General features: G+C 43.4%; 1 protein-coding gene across 1 annotated transcript in view; it reads left to right on the top strand.

Annotated features, from left to right (window-relative positions):
• Positions 1-14640, top strand: part of HAO1 (hydroxyacid oxidase 1) — a 54151-nt gene extending 39511 nt beyond the window's left edge. The window contains exons 5-8 of the mRNA XM_034764103.1: positions 3391-3482; positions 8605-8763; positions 8982-9051; positions 12947-14640. Coding sequence (XP_034619994.1) covers positions 3391-3482; positions 8605-8763; positions 8982-9051; positions 12947-13017 — 392 coding nt within the window. The 3' untranslated portion in view covers positions 13018-14640. The remainder of the gene's footprint in view (positions 1-3390; positions 3483-8604; positions 8764-8981; positions 9052-12946) is intronic.
• The last annotated feature ends 983 nt before the right edge of the window (positions 14641-15623 follow it).

Below are 15623 nucleotides of genomic sequence, written 5' to 3'. Positions count from 1 at the left end.
ACCATAACTTTAAGCAAATGCTGAACTCTCATGGATTCTAATGGGGATTACATGAATGCTTCAATGATGTGCTGAATAAGGAGGAGTTGCCCAACTGGAGCCTAAACCAGCTGAAACAAACGGTTTCTTCTTCCTAACTGGGGGCTGGCTTGGGAAGTGCTAACTGTCTTTCCGTGCCAACCGAGTTCAATGGGAGTTGAAGGGCATTCTCTCTGCCTTTCTTTCTCATGTAAACTCTTCTACGGCGTGCCTCATTGTGCTATGGGAGTCTCTTCCAATGTTATGAAGCATATGCGTAGATGTATCTCTTCCTCCTGGTCAGCAGGGGCTGGACATCATTATTTTTCCGGTTGTGGGAAGGCTAGGGCAAAGATGTGGGTTTTGTAGTAGGCATTATTGGAGATCTGTGGTCATCCTGGCCAGGAAACGCTCATCGCCTTCAATGATTGGGCCCTAGGAGAGTGTGAGCTAACAAAAATTATATCCTGCTTCTCCATCACACAAAGCAGTGATGCATGGTTTTTATGGGCTTCTGATATTAATTGCAGTTACAGAGGTGTAACCTGGGTAATGGCAGAGAATTCGCACCAGGCCTGGCTGCCTTGCATAGTTACAGACCATCTCACCACTATTATTAAGCATTTACATGGTATAGAATTTTATGGACCTAATTCTGATCTCACCTATGCTGGTGTAAAATGGGTGTAGCTCCCTGGAAACCAATGGAATTAGACCAATGTCAGTGACGTCAGAACCAGGACCTTAGGTAGCTACTCCTCACATTACTCTTGCAATGAGATGAAGAGGGCTGGGTGTGTTTTTGCTCGCTCAGGTTTCCGATCACCGTAACTCTGCTGACATCATTGTAGTAACTCCTGATTAAGTAAGTAATTGAATCAAGCATGGAGATATTGTGGCTAGCCCAAGGTCTCATGGCAAGCCAGTCACAGAACCAGGAATTAGCATTCAGTACTTCCCTATTCCGAGTGCTGTCCCGGGTGCTCTAAATCACACTGCCTTCCCGAGAGATCTCCACCACCTGCAAACAAATCAGTGATGTATATGGGACCCTTCATCTCAGCTCTCTTCACATACTGCTCTGCAGACTGGACAGCCAAAAGTGGGCTTTGTGACAAAGTTCCTCCTCTATCTTGGTGGGTCCTGCGCTTATTGGCGGATTTTCTTGCCTCAGAGATTCACCATGTGGGTTGGGGAGCAGCCCAGAGACCTTCCCCTCTGGAAGAACCCACAATCCAGGTCAATTGGGAGGTTTGGGGGGAACCCAGGCCCGCCCTCTACTCCGGGTTCCAGCCCAGGGCCCTGTGGACTGCAGCTGTCTATAGTGCTTCCTGTAACAGCTGCATGACAGCTACAACTCCCTGGGCTACTTCCCCATGGCTTCCTCCAAACACCTTCCTTATTCTCACCACAGGACCTTCCTCCTGGTGTCTAATAATGCTTGTGCTCCTCAGTCCTCCAGCAGCACACCCTCACCCTCTCACTCTCAGCTCCTTGCGCCTCTTGCTCCCAGCTCCTCACACTCGCACCACAAACTGAAGTGAGCTCCTTTTTAAAACCCAGGTGCCCTGATTAGCCTGCCTTAATTGATTCTAGCAGCTTCTTCTTAATTGGCTCCAGGTGTCCTAATTAGCCTGCCTGCCTTAACAGGTTCTAGCAGGTTCCTGATTACTCTAGTGCAGCCCCTGCTCTGGTCACTCAAGGAGCAGAAAACTACTCATCCAGTGACCAGTATATTTGTCCTCTACCCGACTCCTGTACCCCACTGGTCTGGGTCTGTCACAGCTTTGAGTTATTAACTATTGCAGTGGCACTTAGGAACGCCATTCATGGGGCAGAATCCCGTTGTGGTAGGTGCTGCACACCCACCCTGAAGGTTGTTTTCTGTGGAAATCAAGTTTGTATTGCTTTGTGCATATCCTGTACAGTACACCATGTATTATTGCAACACAGTTCTGCCTAATGTCAGAGATTCTCACAGCTCATTTACATGCATAAGGGAAGGGTCATTGTCCCGTGCACTTGGAGTCAGGATAGTTGGCTTCAGTTCCTGACTCAGCCCCTGTCTTGGTGTATGGGTAAGTTGTTTGACCGCTCATGCGGTCAACCCATCTATAAAATGTGAACAGTAATGTTTTGTACGTCACGAGGATGCTGCGGGACATAATTAGCATGTGGAAAGGACTTTGAGATCCCATTAAAAGGTTTTTTAGTTTGTGTATGTGCGTGAATGCTTAGATACTATGGTAGTGGGCACCATGTAAGTACTATAAATAGTTTTACATGTTTACCTACTTTAATACGTCAAACTCAGTATGAGTCTATCTATAGTACTTATAATGGCCCTCAGTGCCATAGGAGCTGAGTCTTTACTATATTTATGCTCACAACAGCCCTCTGGGGTAGGGAAGTGCTATTATCCCCATTGTACAGATAGGGGGAGCGAGGCACAAAGAAGCGTTGGGTAAAATGGTCGGAAGTATTTATGTAACTTAGACACCTAAGTGCCTGTGTCACTTAGGTACTAAGTCCTATTGACTTCTGATGAGACTTAGGCTCCTAAATCCCATTTTCAAAAATGACTTAGGCACTTAGAAGGCTTAGTCATTTAGGGTCATATTTTCAAAAACGCCAGAATGACTTGACCAAGGTCACTCAGTCTGAGCCAGAACAAAGACTGGAATTCTAAGTCTTAGACTAGGGCCCTAACCATTACACCATCCTCCCTCTGTCTAAGTTCTAGAAGACCCTCATTTTCCATTTTAACTGATATTCCCAAATCAATAAAATCCATTTTCCCTAATCGTATAAGCATTCATATGTTGGCATTAATTTAGGGTGAATCTGAAATCTGCTATGACAGGAAACGGGAACAAATGGATGTATTCTACCCATGGCACGTACAGCTCTGAGTTACACGCTGCATGTGTAGAAGTGAGAATGGGACTTTTTTTGTTTCTTTCCGAAGCTTCTGTAATCAATCAAAAGCCAACTGAACATAGTGAAGTGATTACACACTGTAATGATGTTAATAATTTCAGACTACAGTAAAACACACAGCAGCAGGATTGTCTTAAGGATGATGAACTGCAGATCAGTGTGATGAAAGTACATGCCAGCCACCAGAAGAGATGTAGAACTGCCTACTCAGAGCTACTTATCTCCTCCAATGTTCCGGGTGATAAAAAAGCTAACTTTAATTCTGGTCAGGCCACAATTTATGGACACAACTGTCCGCAGGCTGGTGCCAGGCCCAGCTATTAGAAGCCAGAGCCCTGGGTAGATTCTCATTAACAGAATGACGCTGTCATTGCTACATGGACAGCCCTAATTAAGTGCAATGTCTGAAGGGCCGACTTTTGTTTCTTGCAGCTGATGATGCTAGAGAAGCTGTGAAGCACGGTCTAAATGGAATCCTGGTGTCCAACCATGGTGCACGCCAACTGGATGGTGTGCCAGCAACTGTGAGTATTGGTGAAACCACTTAGGAATGGCACTTGAGAATCTATTTAGTAACTTTAATTGCATCTACAGCTGCTTGCTAACTTGTTCTTTCTCCCTCTGTCCCCCCACCCCGCTCCTGCCCTGCCCCTTTTAAGTTGCACATGTGGTTACTGGAGAGGAACCATGTAAACGTGTGTTATATTTTTTAAGCTCCAATGGGCTGTTTCTTTCAAGGCCCCTTAGAATTTCACAACGTGCATGTAGGCACTCGTAGCCTCTTACTGGTGTGTCTGAGGGCAGCCTGTGGATTTCTTTCTTCTAAGAAATCAAACCAAAAGCCACAGAAGGATTAACATGTGGGCTGTTGCCGCTGGGAACCTGGGCAGCCTGCCCTGGCTGCAGGGCTCAGGAAAGCAAGCCAAAGGAGTGGTTTCAGGTTAGCTCATTTAAGAGCCCAATAAAAGGAGAAAAGTAGTCCTTGATGCTTGGCATGCCGTGGATCATTCAAAACTTTAACTGCACTAGGAGGCGCAAGTGGGTACGTGTCTTCTGACACGTTGAAACAATGTCTTACCTCATGCTACCTGGTGGCAATACAACCCAATGCAATGTGGAATAAATAATGTAGCAGGAGGCCAGAGGTCACATCTAAAGAATTGGTTGACTGGATTAGCCAGGGTGAGAAGCCAACTATAGCTGAATTAACTCCGATATCTCCATTTTACTGTAAGCAGAAAGTCTGCATTTGTTTGGGGGTTGAGCCTTAGTGAACTCCTTCCCACGCCCATCTGTCTGTTCCCTCTGATGTCCATGAGCCCCCAGGCTTTGGTGATCTTCCACTTCCACTAAGAATGATAGGGCCCAGCAACTTCTGTACTGTTACCTTCTCCTAACCATACCAGTTAAGCATACCTGGAATTCTGGGGATTTTAGGCTAATTAGACAATATTCTAACGTGCAGATTTGAATATGCATTTCCTCATTTGAATAAACCTTCCTACTATAAAATCTATCAAAGGTCTCCTGCTCACCACACCTAGCTTTCCTCTCCCTGGAGTTTCTCTACCATTTCCCCCTTCCTTTCTAGTTTCCCCCATTCACCCTGTCTCTGGCTCCTTGCTGCTTGAGATTCCTGAACTCCTGAGAGACTGCGTGACAAGCAGGAGATTCAGATGGAAGCTCAGGTGGGTGGGAGAGGTTGCCCAAAATCAAAAGTCTTACAGGAAACCAGGAGTTTTAATAGAACTGGATGAAAACATGAAAAAGAATTTGCAAAAAAAATTCAAAGTTGTTGTACAGGATTGGATCAATAAAACAACACTTGCTCCAGCTCTCCTCCCCCTCCTCCCCAAAATGTACGGAATATTCTTTCAAAGTTTTCTGCATTTTAAAAATTTAGAAATTCTTAGTATTTGTTTCCATTTTCCTCCCTACGCCTCTTTTTTACCACCTAGTGCAATAAACTGAATCATGTCCAGACTTGTCCCCCCGCTTTTCCTTTTGATGTGCTAAAACTTTTCAAAACCTACCGAAAAACTACGAGGCAGCAAAAGGAGAAATGAAAATGCCAAAGTCTGACACTTTGACTTTTCACTACTTCTCCAACTTTGGAAACCTTGCAGAGTTGTTGAGGCTGGGTCTACCCTACCACTTACTTCGGTGTAACTTGCGTTGCTCAGGAGTGTGAATAAGCCACCCCTTTGAGTGACGTAGTTATGCCTACCTAAGCACTGGTATGGACAGTGCTATGTCAGTGAGAGAGCTTCTCCTGCTCCTCCCGCCTCTCGCGGAGGTGTATTTATTGTGCCAATGGGAGAGCTCTCTCCTGTCGGCATAGAGCGTCTTCACCAGACACGCTACAACGGTGCAGCTGCATTAGCTGCGCTGATGTAGCGCTTCTAGTGTAGACTAGCCCTTCGTGTTTCATTTTTCCTTTTGCTGCTCTGTAACTTTGTAACTTTGAAAAGATAGTGAGTAGAGTAGAAAAGAAAAGACATTTACCTGGGGTGAATAACCATACAACCAGTATTCAGCCATGCTTTTGCATTCAGTGGCAGAGAAGAGTAATTGGGGAAATTGTTGCTTTTGCTGAAAAACTGGAAAGCTTGATAAAAATGTTTTCACAGTAGCTCTCAGTTCTGAAGCACACGCTGTTTTTCACTGAAAAACATTATGAATGAAAAATGTCCAGGATTTGTGTTAGAACATCCCTTCCTTCCCTTAGAACCCTTTGATCTCTTTCTTCCTTCCTCTCTGGGGGACCTGCCAATTCCCACCATTAACCCTCCTCCCCAGATCCTGCTGGTGTTACACAAATGACCTTTTTCTAGTTTTTCAGAAGAAACCTTATCGTAGCTTTCTATTCTAGCTATGATCACACGTATTTCCTAAATGTTACACAAAGCAAGGAGCCAGCCTCTGATTGGCCCTAGCTTGCCATGTGTCTCAGGCAGACCAAGGACTACAGATGATTGCGGGGTGGGAGGAGGAGGATGGGGGAAGGCAGCTGTGCAGTGATACTCATCCTGGGAGAATGTGGATATGTCAGCTAGCAACTTGGCTCAGTTTTGACATGTAAGGTAGGGGTCAAAATTCTACTCTTGGGTCTTTCAGTTCTCAGATGTTCTCTGAATACTAGTATGGTTCTCCCATTACGTCACTAGGAGACTTACTCCTATAGGGAGACAAGAACATGCATTGCAATAAGTCACATGAACAGAATTTAGTACTTGTTCCTTCCAGCTAACTTCTGTAATTAGATCAGAGTCAACAACAGGAAAGTGTTTGTACGAACGTTTGTTTGCATTCAAAATGAAATTTAACTGTGATCATGACTTTTTAATATTTGCTTTCTGCAAACATTCACTCGGTCTGGCTTTACCAACTTGAATGGTTGCAGAAAGCAAATGTCAGATGCTATACGTGATTGTAAAATTCCAAATCTACATGGCGTCAGGCAGCACTTAAGACCCTCAACTGGGGAACTAACCAAGACCATGTGACTTGTGTTTACTAACCAATGCTGCACGGATTCTGAAGTTTAAACGTAAAAGAGGATTTGCAGTGAACTATCATTAAAATCTTCAAGAGTGCCTCATAGACTTTTAAGTCAAAGTTCCATTTTCAAAAGTGACCTAGATCAAGATTTTAAACATGTCCAGTGATTTTTTGTAGCCTCAATTTTCAGGTACCCAATTTAAGACACCAAAAAAAGGCCTGATTTTCAGAGGATAAGTGCTCAGCTGTTTCTGAAAATGAGGTCTTTTTTTAGGTGGCTGAAGCTGAGCACCCACAAAATGAGGCACATCTGAAAATCTGCTTGCTCACTTCTGAAAATAGGACTCCTAAGTCACTTGGGCATTTCTGAAAATTTTACACTGTATGTGAGAGCTATTCTGAAATGAACCATTCATGAAGAAATTAACAAATGATTTTGAATAATAAGGAAATTCAAGAATGTTGACGTCTACTCACATTTTGCCAACTGAAATAGAGGAAAAATTGAACTGAAAAATGTACTTGTTACAAATTATTTGCTTGTAATGTTAGCTTGAAGGAGAAGAAACCGTTAAGTTATGTAGTTTGAATATTCTGGTCTGTTCACTGGATTTCATATTGCAACAGTGGGGTATATTTTATAATACATTTTTCATAATATATATTTGTACCAGATCATAAAATGTTTCTATTTCTGCATCATAATCACATGTTTTAATTTGATGGGTTTTTGAAATCTGAGTTGAACCCAAACTGGTTAATATTTTCTAATGCCTAATTACACATTGGGGAAATTGATGCAAACCATAATTAAAACATTTTACTTTAGTAATTACAGCCCTTGTATGGTGGTGCAGTTTGCTTGGATGTAGAAAGAGGGTGTTATTTTGATTCTTTAAAAGGGAAATTAATTACATCCCTGTTTGAAAAGGGATGAATTTGGAGCCCAGCTTGCCTTCCTAGAGCATGATGTTGTCAGCCTCTTTAGCATTTTGCTTCTAATCTAATGTCTCTCCTGCTCTGCTGACATAGTAAAAAGTTAGGCATGACAGGAAGAGTGGTCCTGTAGTTACGGTAGTAGTCTGGGACTCGAGGCATCTTGTGTGATCATGGGCAAAATACTTAATCGGGCTCTGCCTCGGTTCCCTGTTTGTAAAATAGGAATAATCCCCCTTTCTTTTTTCCATCCTTTCCCGTGGCTAGTTCGATAGTAGGTTGAGTTGGCTGGAAAGTGAATGATTCTCTCTCTCTCTCTCCACCACCCCCGCAAAAAAAAAAATTAGACAAAACCATTTTAAAAAATTGTATTATTTCAGGTTTTAGTTGAAATACTGAAAATGTTTTGGTTGTCAGTGAATGCCGACATTTTCCTTCCAAAATTGAAAATCAATCACAAAAATATGCTCACTGAAAAAGCCATTTTCACTGGAAAAAATGCTTTGATGGAAAATTTTCTACCAACTTTAATAGTAAATTCTTCAGGGCAAGGGCTGTCTCTTGCTATGTGTATGTACAGAGCCTGGCACAATGGGCTCCCAATCTCTGATGGGCCATAACACACACAAATGATATCATGCACAGGAAACTTGTGTATGTAGCCATTGTGATTGTGCATGTAAAACAGGATCTTTATGCATGTCTACTACCACAATTAGAGAGACAAGGTGGGGGAGATAATATCTTTTATTGGACCATCTTCTGTTGGTGAGAAAGACAAGCTTTCAAACTTGCACAGAGCTCTTCTTCAGGTCTGGTGTATCAGGTTCATTGTGACTGGTCACTGGACTTGGTACATCCCATACTGCACTGTGCTAAGAGAAAAACGAGTTTAATTTGGTTCTAGGTTTCATGAAAGGTGCATATACAGCCCTAACAAGGACCTTGCTTTTATATGTCACGAGAAAGACAGCATCTCCAACAAAGTGTCCCCTAGCATTGCACTGGATCAATACTAACCTCTGCTTACTAGTATGATTAGTCACATCCATATTTGTACACACAACTGCATTATTTGTGCACATTCATTAGGCACACAATTCATGCTTATCTTAGTTAAAGACTGGTTCCTACACGTGGCAGTTGGCTTAAAAATTCAGTAGTGTCACAAGTGACTGAATTGCTACTGTCCTGTTCTTGCTTTCCTAGATTGATGTCTTGCCGGAAATTGTTGAGGCTGTGGAAGGGAAGGTAGAGGTGTTCCTGGATGGCGGAGTGAGAAAAGGCACGGATGTTCTCAAGGCATTAGCTCTTGGTGCCAGAGCAGTGTTCATTGGAAGACCTATCGTCTGGGGGTTGGCTTATCAGGTAATTCATCAAAGGCTGCAGTCCAAATTTTGACTATTAGACTAGCCTTTTAGACATACACTAACATTCAGAAAATATGACCAGGGACTGTTATGGGTGCAAACTCAAGCCTGTGAAATTTATGAAATGCCACAATTAAGATTGTCCATAAAACCTTAATTCAGCCCCCGGGTGCATATATACGTTGTAGTACACTATATTGTCTTCCAATCTATTAGGGTGAAGAAGGGGCAAAAGAAGTTCTCCAGATGCTGAAGGAAGAATTCCAGATAGCAATGGCACTTTCTGGTGAGACACCAGCTTCCTTTCCATAGTCACAATCCTTCCCTGTATGCTGCAATTGAAAGTATTATTGGCAGCCCAGCTAGACCAACCTGCGCTAGATTTAATCTAGCGAGTGAGGCTAAAATAGCTCTGAAGATGTAGCAGCGCAGTCTTCAGTGCAGGCTGTACAAGCCTGCTTGGGTACCCAGTCAGGGAGGTAACCTGTGCTGGGGATCCGTGGCACCCTGTCTTCACGGCTGTTTTTAGCGGCACTAGCTAGATTAAAGCTAGCATGGATATGCTGCGCTCACCTTGCTGACTGCAGCATAGACCCAGCCGCTGTCTCACATTGGTATAACACCTTTCATCTCAAAGGATCCCCAGCTGTGGACGAAATCCGTCCCTTTGTTTCCATGTGAGAGACAGTGGAGGGAAACGATACGCAGACTCTGTTGTTCTCAGTGCTGTAACATGGCAGGTATTCCATACCTGGCCCAGTTCGGGCATCATGGGCCCCAGGAAGTGGACAGCACCTGCTGGTTTGGGGGCATGGTCAGACCCATGGCTATTCTCTGCATGTGCAGCAGTTAAAGATTCAGAGTACCTCTTTTTAAAGCCCCTCTGGCTGCCCTAAGTCATCTGGTCTCAGCAAGCAGAATTGCTCTGGGACAGTCGGTACTCTTTCTGCCTCCTTCGCCACCCATATGCATGGCTGTGCTGAGATTGCCCTTATGGAAAAGTCTTATAAGATTGAAAAAAAACCCAAGGTTATAGAAACTGAACAGGGTTCTTCAGAAATGGCTCTTCGATTGAGAATGATCTTTCTAAAGGTTCCTCAAGCCATCCTCCATAAGAAAGGAAAGGTAGGAAGTTTGGCAAGAGATCACTCTGGCTTAACCTGAAGATCTTCAATGATCCAAAACTCAAAAAAAGAGTCCTAGAAAAAGTGGAAACTAGGTCGAATTATAAAGGCTGAATATAAACAAACAACACAAGCGTGTAGGGACAAAATTATAAAGGCCAACGCACAAACCAAGATGAAATTAGCTAGAGACATAAGGGGTAACAAGAAAACATTCTACAAATACATTAGAATCTAGACAACAGGGGAAGACAATAACAGAAAATTTGGAAATGGCAGAAGTGGTAAGTGACTTCTTTGTTTCAGTTTTCACCGAAAAGGTTAGTAGTGATTGGGCATCTAACACAGGGAATATCAGTGAACATGAAGTAGGATCTGAAGCTGAAATAGGGAAAGAACAACTTAGTTAGATGTCTTCAACTCGGCAGGGCCTGATGAAATATATCCTAGAATACTCAAGGAGCTGACTCAAGAGATATCTGAGCCATTAGCAATTATTTTCGAAAACTTGTGGAAGACGGGAGAGATTCCAGAGGACTGGAAGAGGGCTAATATAGTGCCCATCTATAAAAAGGGGAATAAGTACAACCCAGGGAATTACAGACCAGTCAGCTTAACTTCAGCATCCGGTAAGATAATGGAGCAAATAATCAAGCAATGAATTTGCAAACACCTAGAAGATAATAAGGTGATAAGTAACAATCAGCATGGATTTGTCAAGAACAAATCCCATTAAACCAGCCTAATAGCTTTCTACCCGATCCGGCGGGTAGTGAAGACGTACCCTTTGAAAGGGTAACAAACCTTGTGGATAGGGGGTAAGCAGTAATTGTGATATATCTTGACTTTAGTAAGGCTTTTTTGATACTGTCTCGCATGACCTTCTCATAAACAAACTAGGGAAATACAGCCGAGGTGGAAGTACCATAAGGTGGGTGCATAACTGGTTGGAAAACTGTTCCCAGAGAGTAGTCATCACCGGTTCACAGTCAAGCTAGAAGGGCATATCGAGTGGGGTCCCACAGGTATCAATCCTAGGACCAGTTCTGTTCAATATCTTCATAATTGATTTAGATAATGGCATAGAGTACACACTTATAAAGATTGCGGACGATACCAAGCTGGGAGGGGTTGCAAGTGCTTTTGAGGATAGGCATAACATTCAAAATGATCTGGACAAACTAGAGAAATGGTCTGAAGTAAACAGGGGGAAATTCAATGAGGACAAATGCGAAGTATGCCACTTTGGAAGGAACAATCAATTGGGACACATACAAAATGGGAAATGACTGCCTAGGAAGGAGCACTGTGGAAAGGGATCTGGGGATCATAGTGGATCACAAACTACATATGAGTGAACAGTGTAACACTGTTGCAAAAAAAGCAAACATCATTCTGGGATGTACTAGCAGGAGTGTTGCAAGCAAGACATGAGAAGTAATTCTTCCACTCTACTCCATGTTGAGTAGGCTTCAGCTGGAGTATTATGTCCAGTTCTGGGCACCACATTTCAGGAAAGATGAGGACAAATTGGAAAAAGTCCAGAGATGAGCAACAAAAATGACTAAAGGTCTAGAAAACGTGACCTCTGAGGGAAAATTGAAAAAAATGGGTTTGTTTAGTCTGGAAAGTGAAGACTGAGTGGGGACATGATAACAATTTTCAAGTAGGTTGAAAGGTTGGTACAAGGAGGAGGGAGAAAAATTGTTCTTGTTAACCTTTGAGTCTAGCACGAGAAGCAATGGGCTTAAATTGAAGGAAGGACGGTTTAGGTTGGACATTCGGAAAAACTTCCTAACTGTCAGGGTGGTTAAGCACTGGAATAAATTGCCTACGGCAGTTGTGGAATCTCCATCATTGGAGGTTTTTAAGAGGAGGTTAGACAAACACCTGTCAAGAATGGTCTAGTTATTATGTAGTCCTGCCTTGAGTGCAGGGGACTGGACAAGCTGACCTATTGAGGTCCCTTCCAGTCCTACACTTCTATGATTCTATAACACAGATACATTTTCTATTAATTGATATAAAATGGTTAAAAAACCATAGAGAATGTTTAATTTCTCTAAGACATTTTTATAAGAGGAATGGGGACAATTACGTTCTATGGTATTACTTACACGCCTCCCCTCCACCCAGCTCCTTCTAAGATGGAAGATACAATGTTTAACACTACACAACAGTTGGGGATAGGATAGGAAGCAGCATCCCATATCCTATTGGAACAGCAAAGGGAGACTGAAGTAGAATGAATATTGGAAGTGGAAATGGGAATTTGGCCAGAATATTGGGGTTCATGCCTCTGTACTTGCAAAAAGCACCAAGTGATCTCTAATGCTTCTAGTGCTAGTGAGGAGTAGAGCCATCTGACAGTCGCCAAGTTCAGTTTGCAGGAGCCATCAGCAAATGTGGGTCTCTTCCCCCCCCCCCCCCCCAGTGATGGGCTTGAGCTGCAACATTTGGATCCTGATCTACATTTTGAAATCCCTCCCTCCCCCTAGTGCAGAGGGGGTTAGTGTGGGGGACCAGTTTGGCCCAGTATCGAGATAGGGGGCCCTGATGAAACTCAGAGCTGGCTCCCAGTTCTGTGGTGGTTAGTTCCAGGGCTTTGGTTTGGGCTGATGCATTTTCACCCCGAGTTTCAGGTTCAAAGGGGAACTTGGCAGAAAATGCTACATCTCCCAAATTTTCTGCTTGAAACCATATGCAGGGCCCCCCCTTCTTCAGAACACGCTCTCCTCCCAGTAGGCCCCTGCTCTGTTCCTTTGTAGATGCTTTCTTTGGGGGCTCCTTCTGGCCTGGAGGCTCCTCCAACTCGAGCATGATCAGCGGGAAGAAGGTTGGACCCTTTTCCCACTCTACATCTTCAGGGGTGGCCGACAGCTTTGTTCTCCCAAATTCCTCCTTCACGTGGACTGTGAAAGCAAGCTCACTACTTGCCAGGGCCGCCCGGGGGAAGTGGGGGTCAAGGGTCATCTTTCGCTGGAAGACCAGTTCCTGAATAATGCTGATTATTCTTCGAAGTATATTCACATTATACGTATGTAATTTCTCTCCCAGGATGCCGGAGTGTGAAAGAGATTGACACGACATTGGTACGAAGAACTTCCTCTGCTGTGTCCAAGATTTAGCACAAAAAAGGTGTGGCTCTGGACAAAGCCACCCTATTCACTGTGGCCAGATTGTTCTGTTTGGGCCCCGTCATGAAACCCTTACTTAGGAGAGTAGCCCGATTGGTTTATAGGGGGCTACTTCTGAAAGAAGTACATGGGCCAGGTTTTCCTGAGTGCTCAGTAGCCCACACTAGCCCCTTAAAAGGAGCAGAGCACTTGTGAAAATCTGGCCCCTGGTGCGAATAAGGATGGCAAGAGTGGGCCCTAATTCTCTCCCGGTGCACGCAATTGTAGTTGTTGTCCAGCTAACCAGAAACTGCTGATTTTTCAATATGTGTACAGATGCGAAGAACTTTTCTCAGATGTTAACATGCATGTCTGGAAGTAGCTTAGCTGTTAAAACGAAGCTATAAACAGAAATGTTTTGATAGCAAACAACTACCAAAATATCAAAGTTTAAAGGATACCTCTTGTTCACTGTTTATAGAAGCTACACTTCAGATTGTCCAGATTAAATATTCCTTTCGTATCAACATGGCATTGTTTCCCCTAGCAACTACATGACTGTGTAAACAGCGTAGGCTGGGAGCTGTGTAAGTATCTTGGCGGCTTTTGAGATGCAAGGGATTGTACAGCCAATCCGGAGTTTGGAGGTTCACAGTCTTAACTGACACAAATCTCTTTGCACTTAAATTATAATAATATAAGAATACCGACCATAAGCCAGATCCTCAGCTGGTAGAAATCCATGTAGTCCGAGTGACTTGAACACCAGCTGGAGTTCTGCTATATTTTTACTTTAAAAAAATTAACATTGGTTTAGATGATTTCTTGGACAAATTTCACTTCCCTGAAGTATAAATACGAAATAATAGTAATGATGCAGTAAGTGCTGAGTATGATGTCAGCCACACATCTTAAAGCATTTCACACGAGGAGGGTATCTATCCATTATTCTACAGATGGGGAAACTGACATGCAGAAAGGTAATATGTAAACTGCTAAGAAAGTAAGTAAAATTGAATGTGTGTCTCTTATTTCCATTGATGATGTATAAAGAAGGCCTGGACATGCGTTTCTGTTTTTTTGGCTTGATATTTAATTTAGGAATATTAGCGCTGACAAGTATTCATTTTGCTGGAGGTCCTCAAGGTTGTGTACTGGGAATTTTTACACCTCAGAGAAAGCAGGAGGAGAGTGCTTAGATAATATGCCAGTGCTCCAGCCTAGCAGTCATAAATTGGCTGATATTTCATATAGGCATATAAATGGCACTCAACAAATCACGTTCCATTGACCCAAGTCCCATTAAGCTCAATGTGGCTCCTTGCGCAAGTAAGGAGAGCAGGATTTGACTTATCAAGGACTTTATTGAAGTAAATGAAAATACTCCTGTTGACTTTAATGGCCTTTGGATTGGGTCCCCAAGAGGCTAATTCTTCCAACCCTTGCTTACATAAGTAGTCCTTTTTCAAATGACTAGTCCCATTGTTCACGTGAGGGCCATAGCTATTTATGGACAAGTGCAGAGTCCTGTACTTAGGACGGAAGATTCCCATGCACCGCCACAGACTAGGGACCAAGTGGGTAGGCAGCAGTTCTGCAGAAAAGGACCTAGGGGTTACAGTGGACGAGAAGCTGGATATAAGTCAACAGTATGCCCTTGTTGCCAAGAAGCCTAACAGCATTTTGGGCTGTATAAATAGGAGCATTGCCAGCAGATCGAGGGATGTGATCATTCCCCTCTATTCAGTATTGGTGAGGCCTCATCTGGACTAGTGTGTTCAGTTTTGGGCCCCACACTACAAGAAGGATGTGGAAAAATTGGAAAGAGTCCAGCAGAGAGCAACAAAAATGATTAGGGGGCTGGAGCAAATGACTTATGAGGAGAGGCTGAGGGCACTGGGATTATTTAGTCTGCAGAAGAGAAGAATGAGGGGGGGATTTGATAGCTGCTTTCAACTACCTGAAAGGGGATTCCAAAGAGGATGGATCTAGATTGTTCTCAGTGGTAGCAGATAACAGAACAAGGAGTAATGGTCTCTAGTTGCAGTTGGGGAGGTTTAGGCTGGATATTAGGAAAAACTTTTTCACTAGGAGGGTGGTGAAGCACTGGAATGGGTTACCTAGGGAGGTGGTGGAATCTCCTTCCTTAGAGGTTTTTAAGGTCAGGCTTGACAAAGCCCTCGCTGGGATGATTTAGTTGGGGATTGGTCCTGCTTTGAGTAGGGAGTTGGACTAGATGACCTCCTGAGGTCCCTTCCAACCCTGATATTCTATGATTCTATGGCTTGACCTTCCAAAGCTTTACTTACGTGTGTATTTCAATCAAATAAGAACTACTTGTGTACTTGAAGGATTGATAGCCCTTAGATCTAACACGGTCTGAGGCAGGGCCATAAGTATTATTGACACTATTTGGTATGAGGAAACTAAGACAAGGAACTTGGTCCTGTATGCCTTGAGCAAACTAGACTTCTCAGGAGACGGGAATGGAAATCTTGCCTGGGTACAAAATATGGGAATTGGCACAGCAGTGTTAAGTGATCTCCCCCAATCCATACAGGCAGTCAAGTTAAGAATCTAGTAGTCTCTTTCAGCCTAAAACCAAGTCGGCTCTTGAT

This window comes from Trachemys scripta, chromosome 3 (genome assembly GCF_013100865.1).
Source record: "Trachemys scripta elegans isolate TJP31775 chromosome 3, CAS_Tse_1.0, whole genome shotgun sequence".
Taxonomy (NCBI): Eukaryota; Metazoa; Chordata; order Testudines; family Emydidae; genus Trachemys; species Trachemys scripta.
The sequence above is the reverse complement of the archived record's forward strand: the minus strand, read 5'-3'. Positions and strand labels throughout refer to the sequence as shown.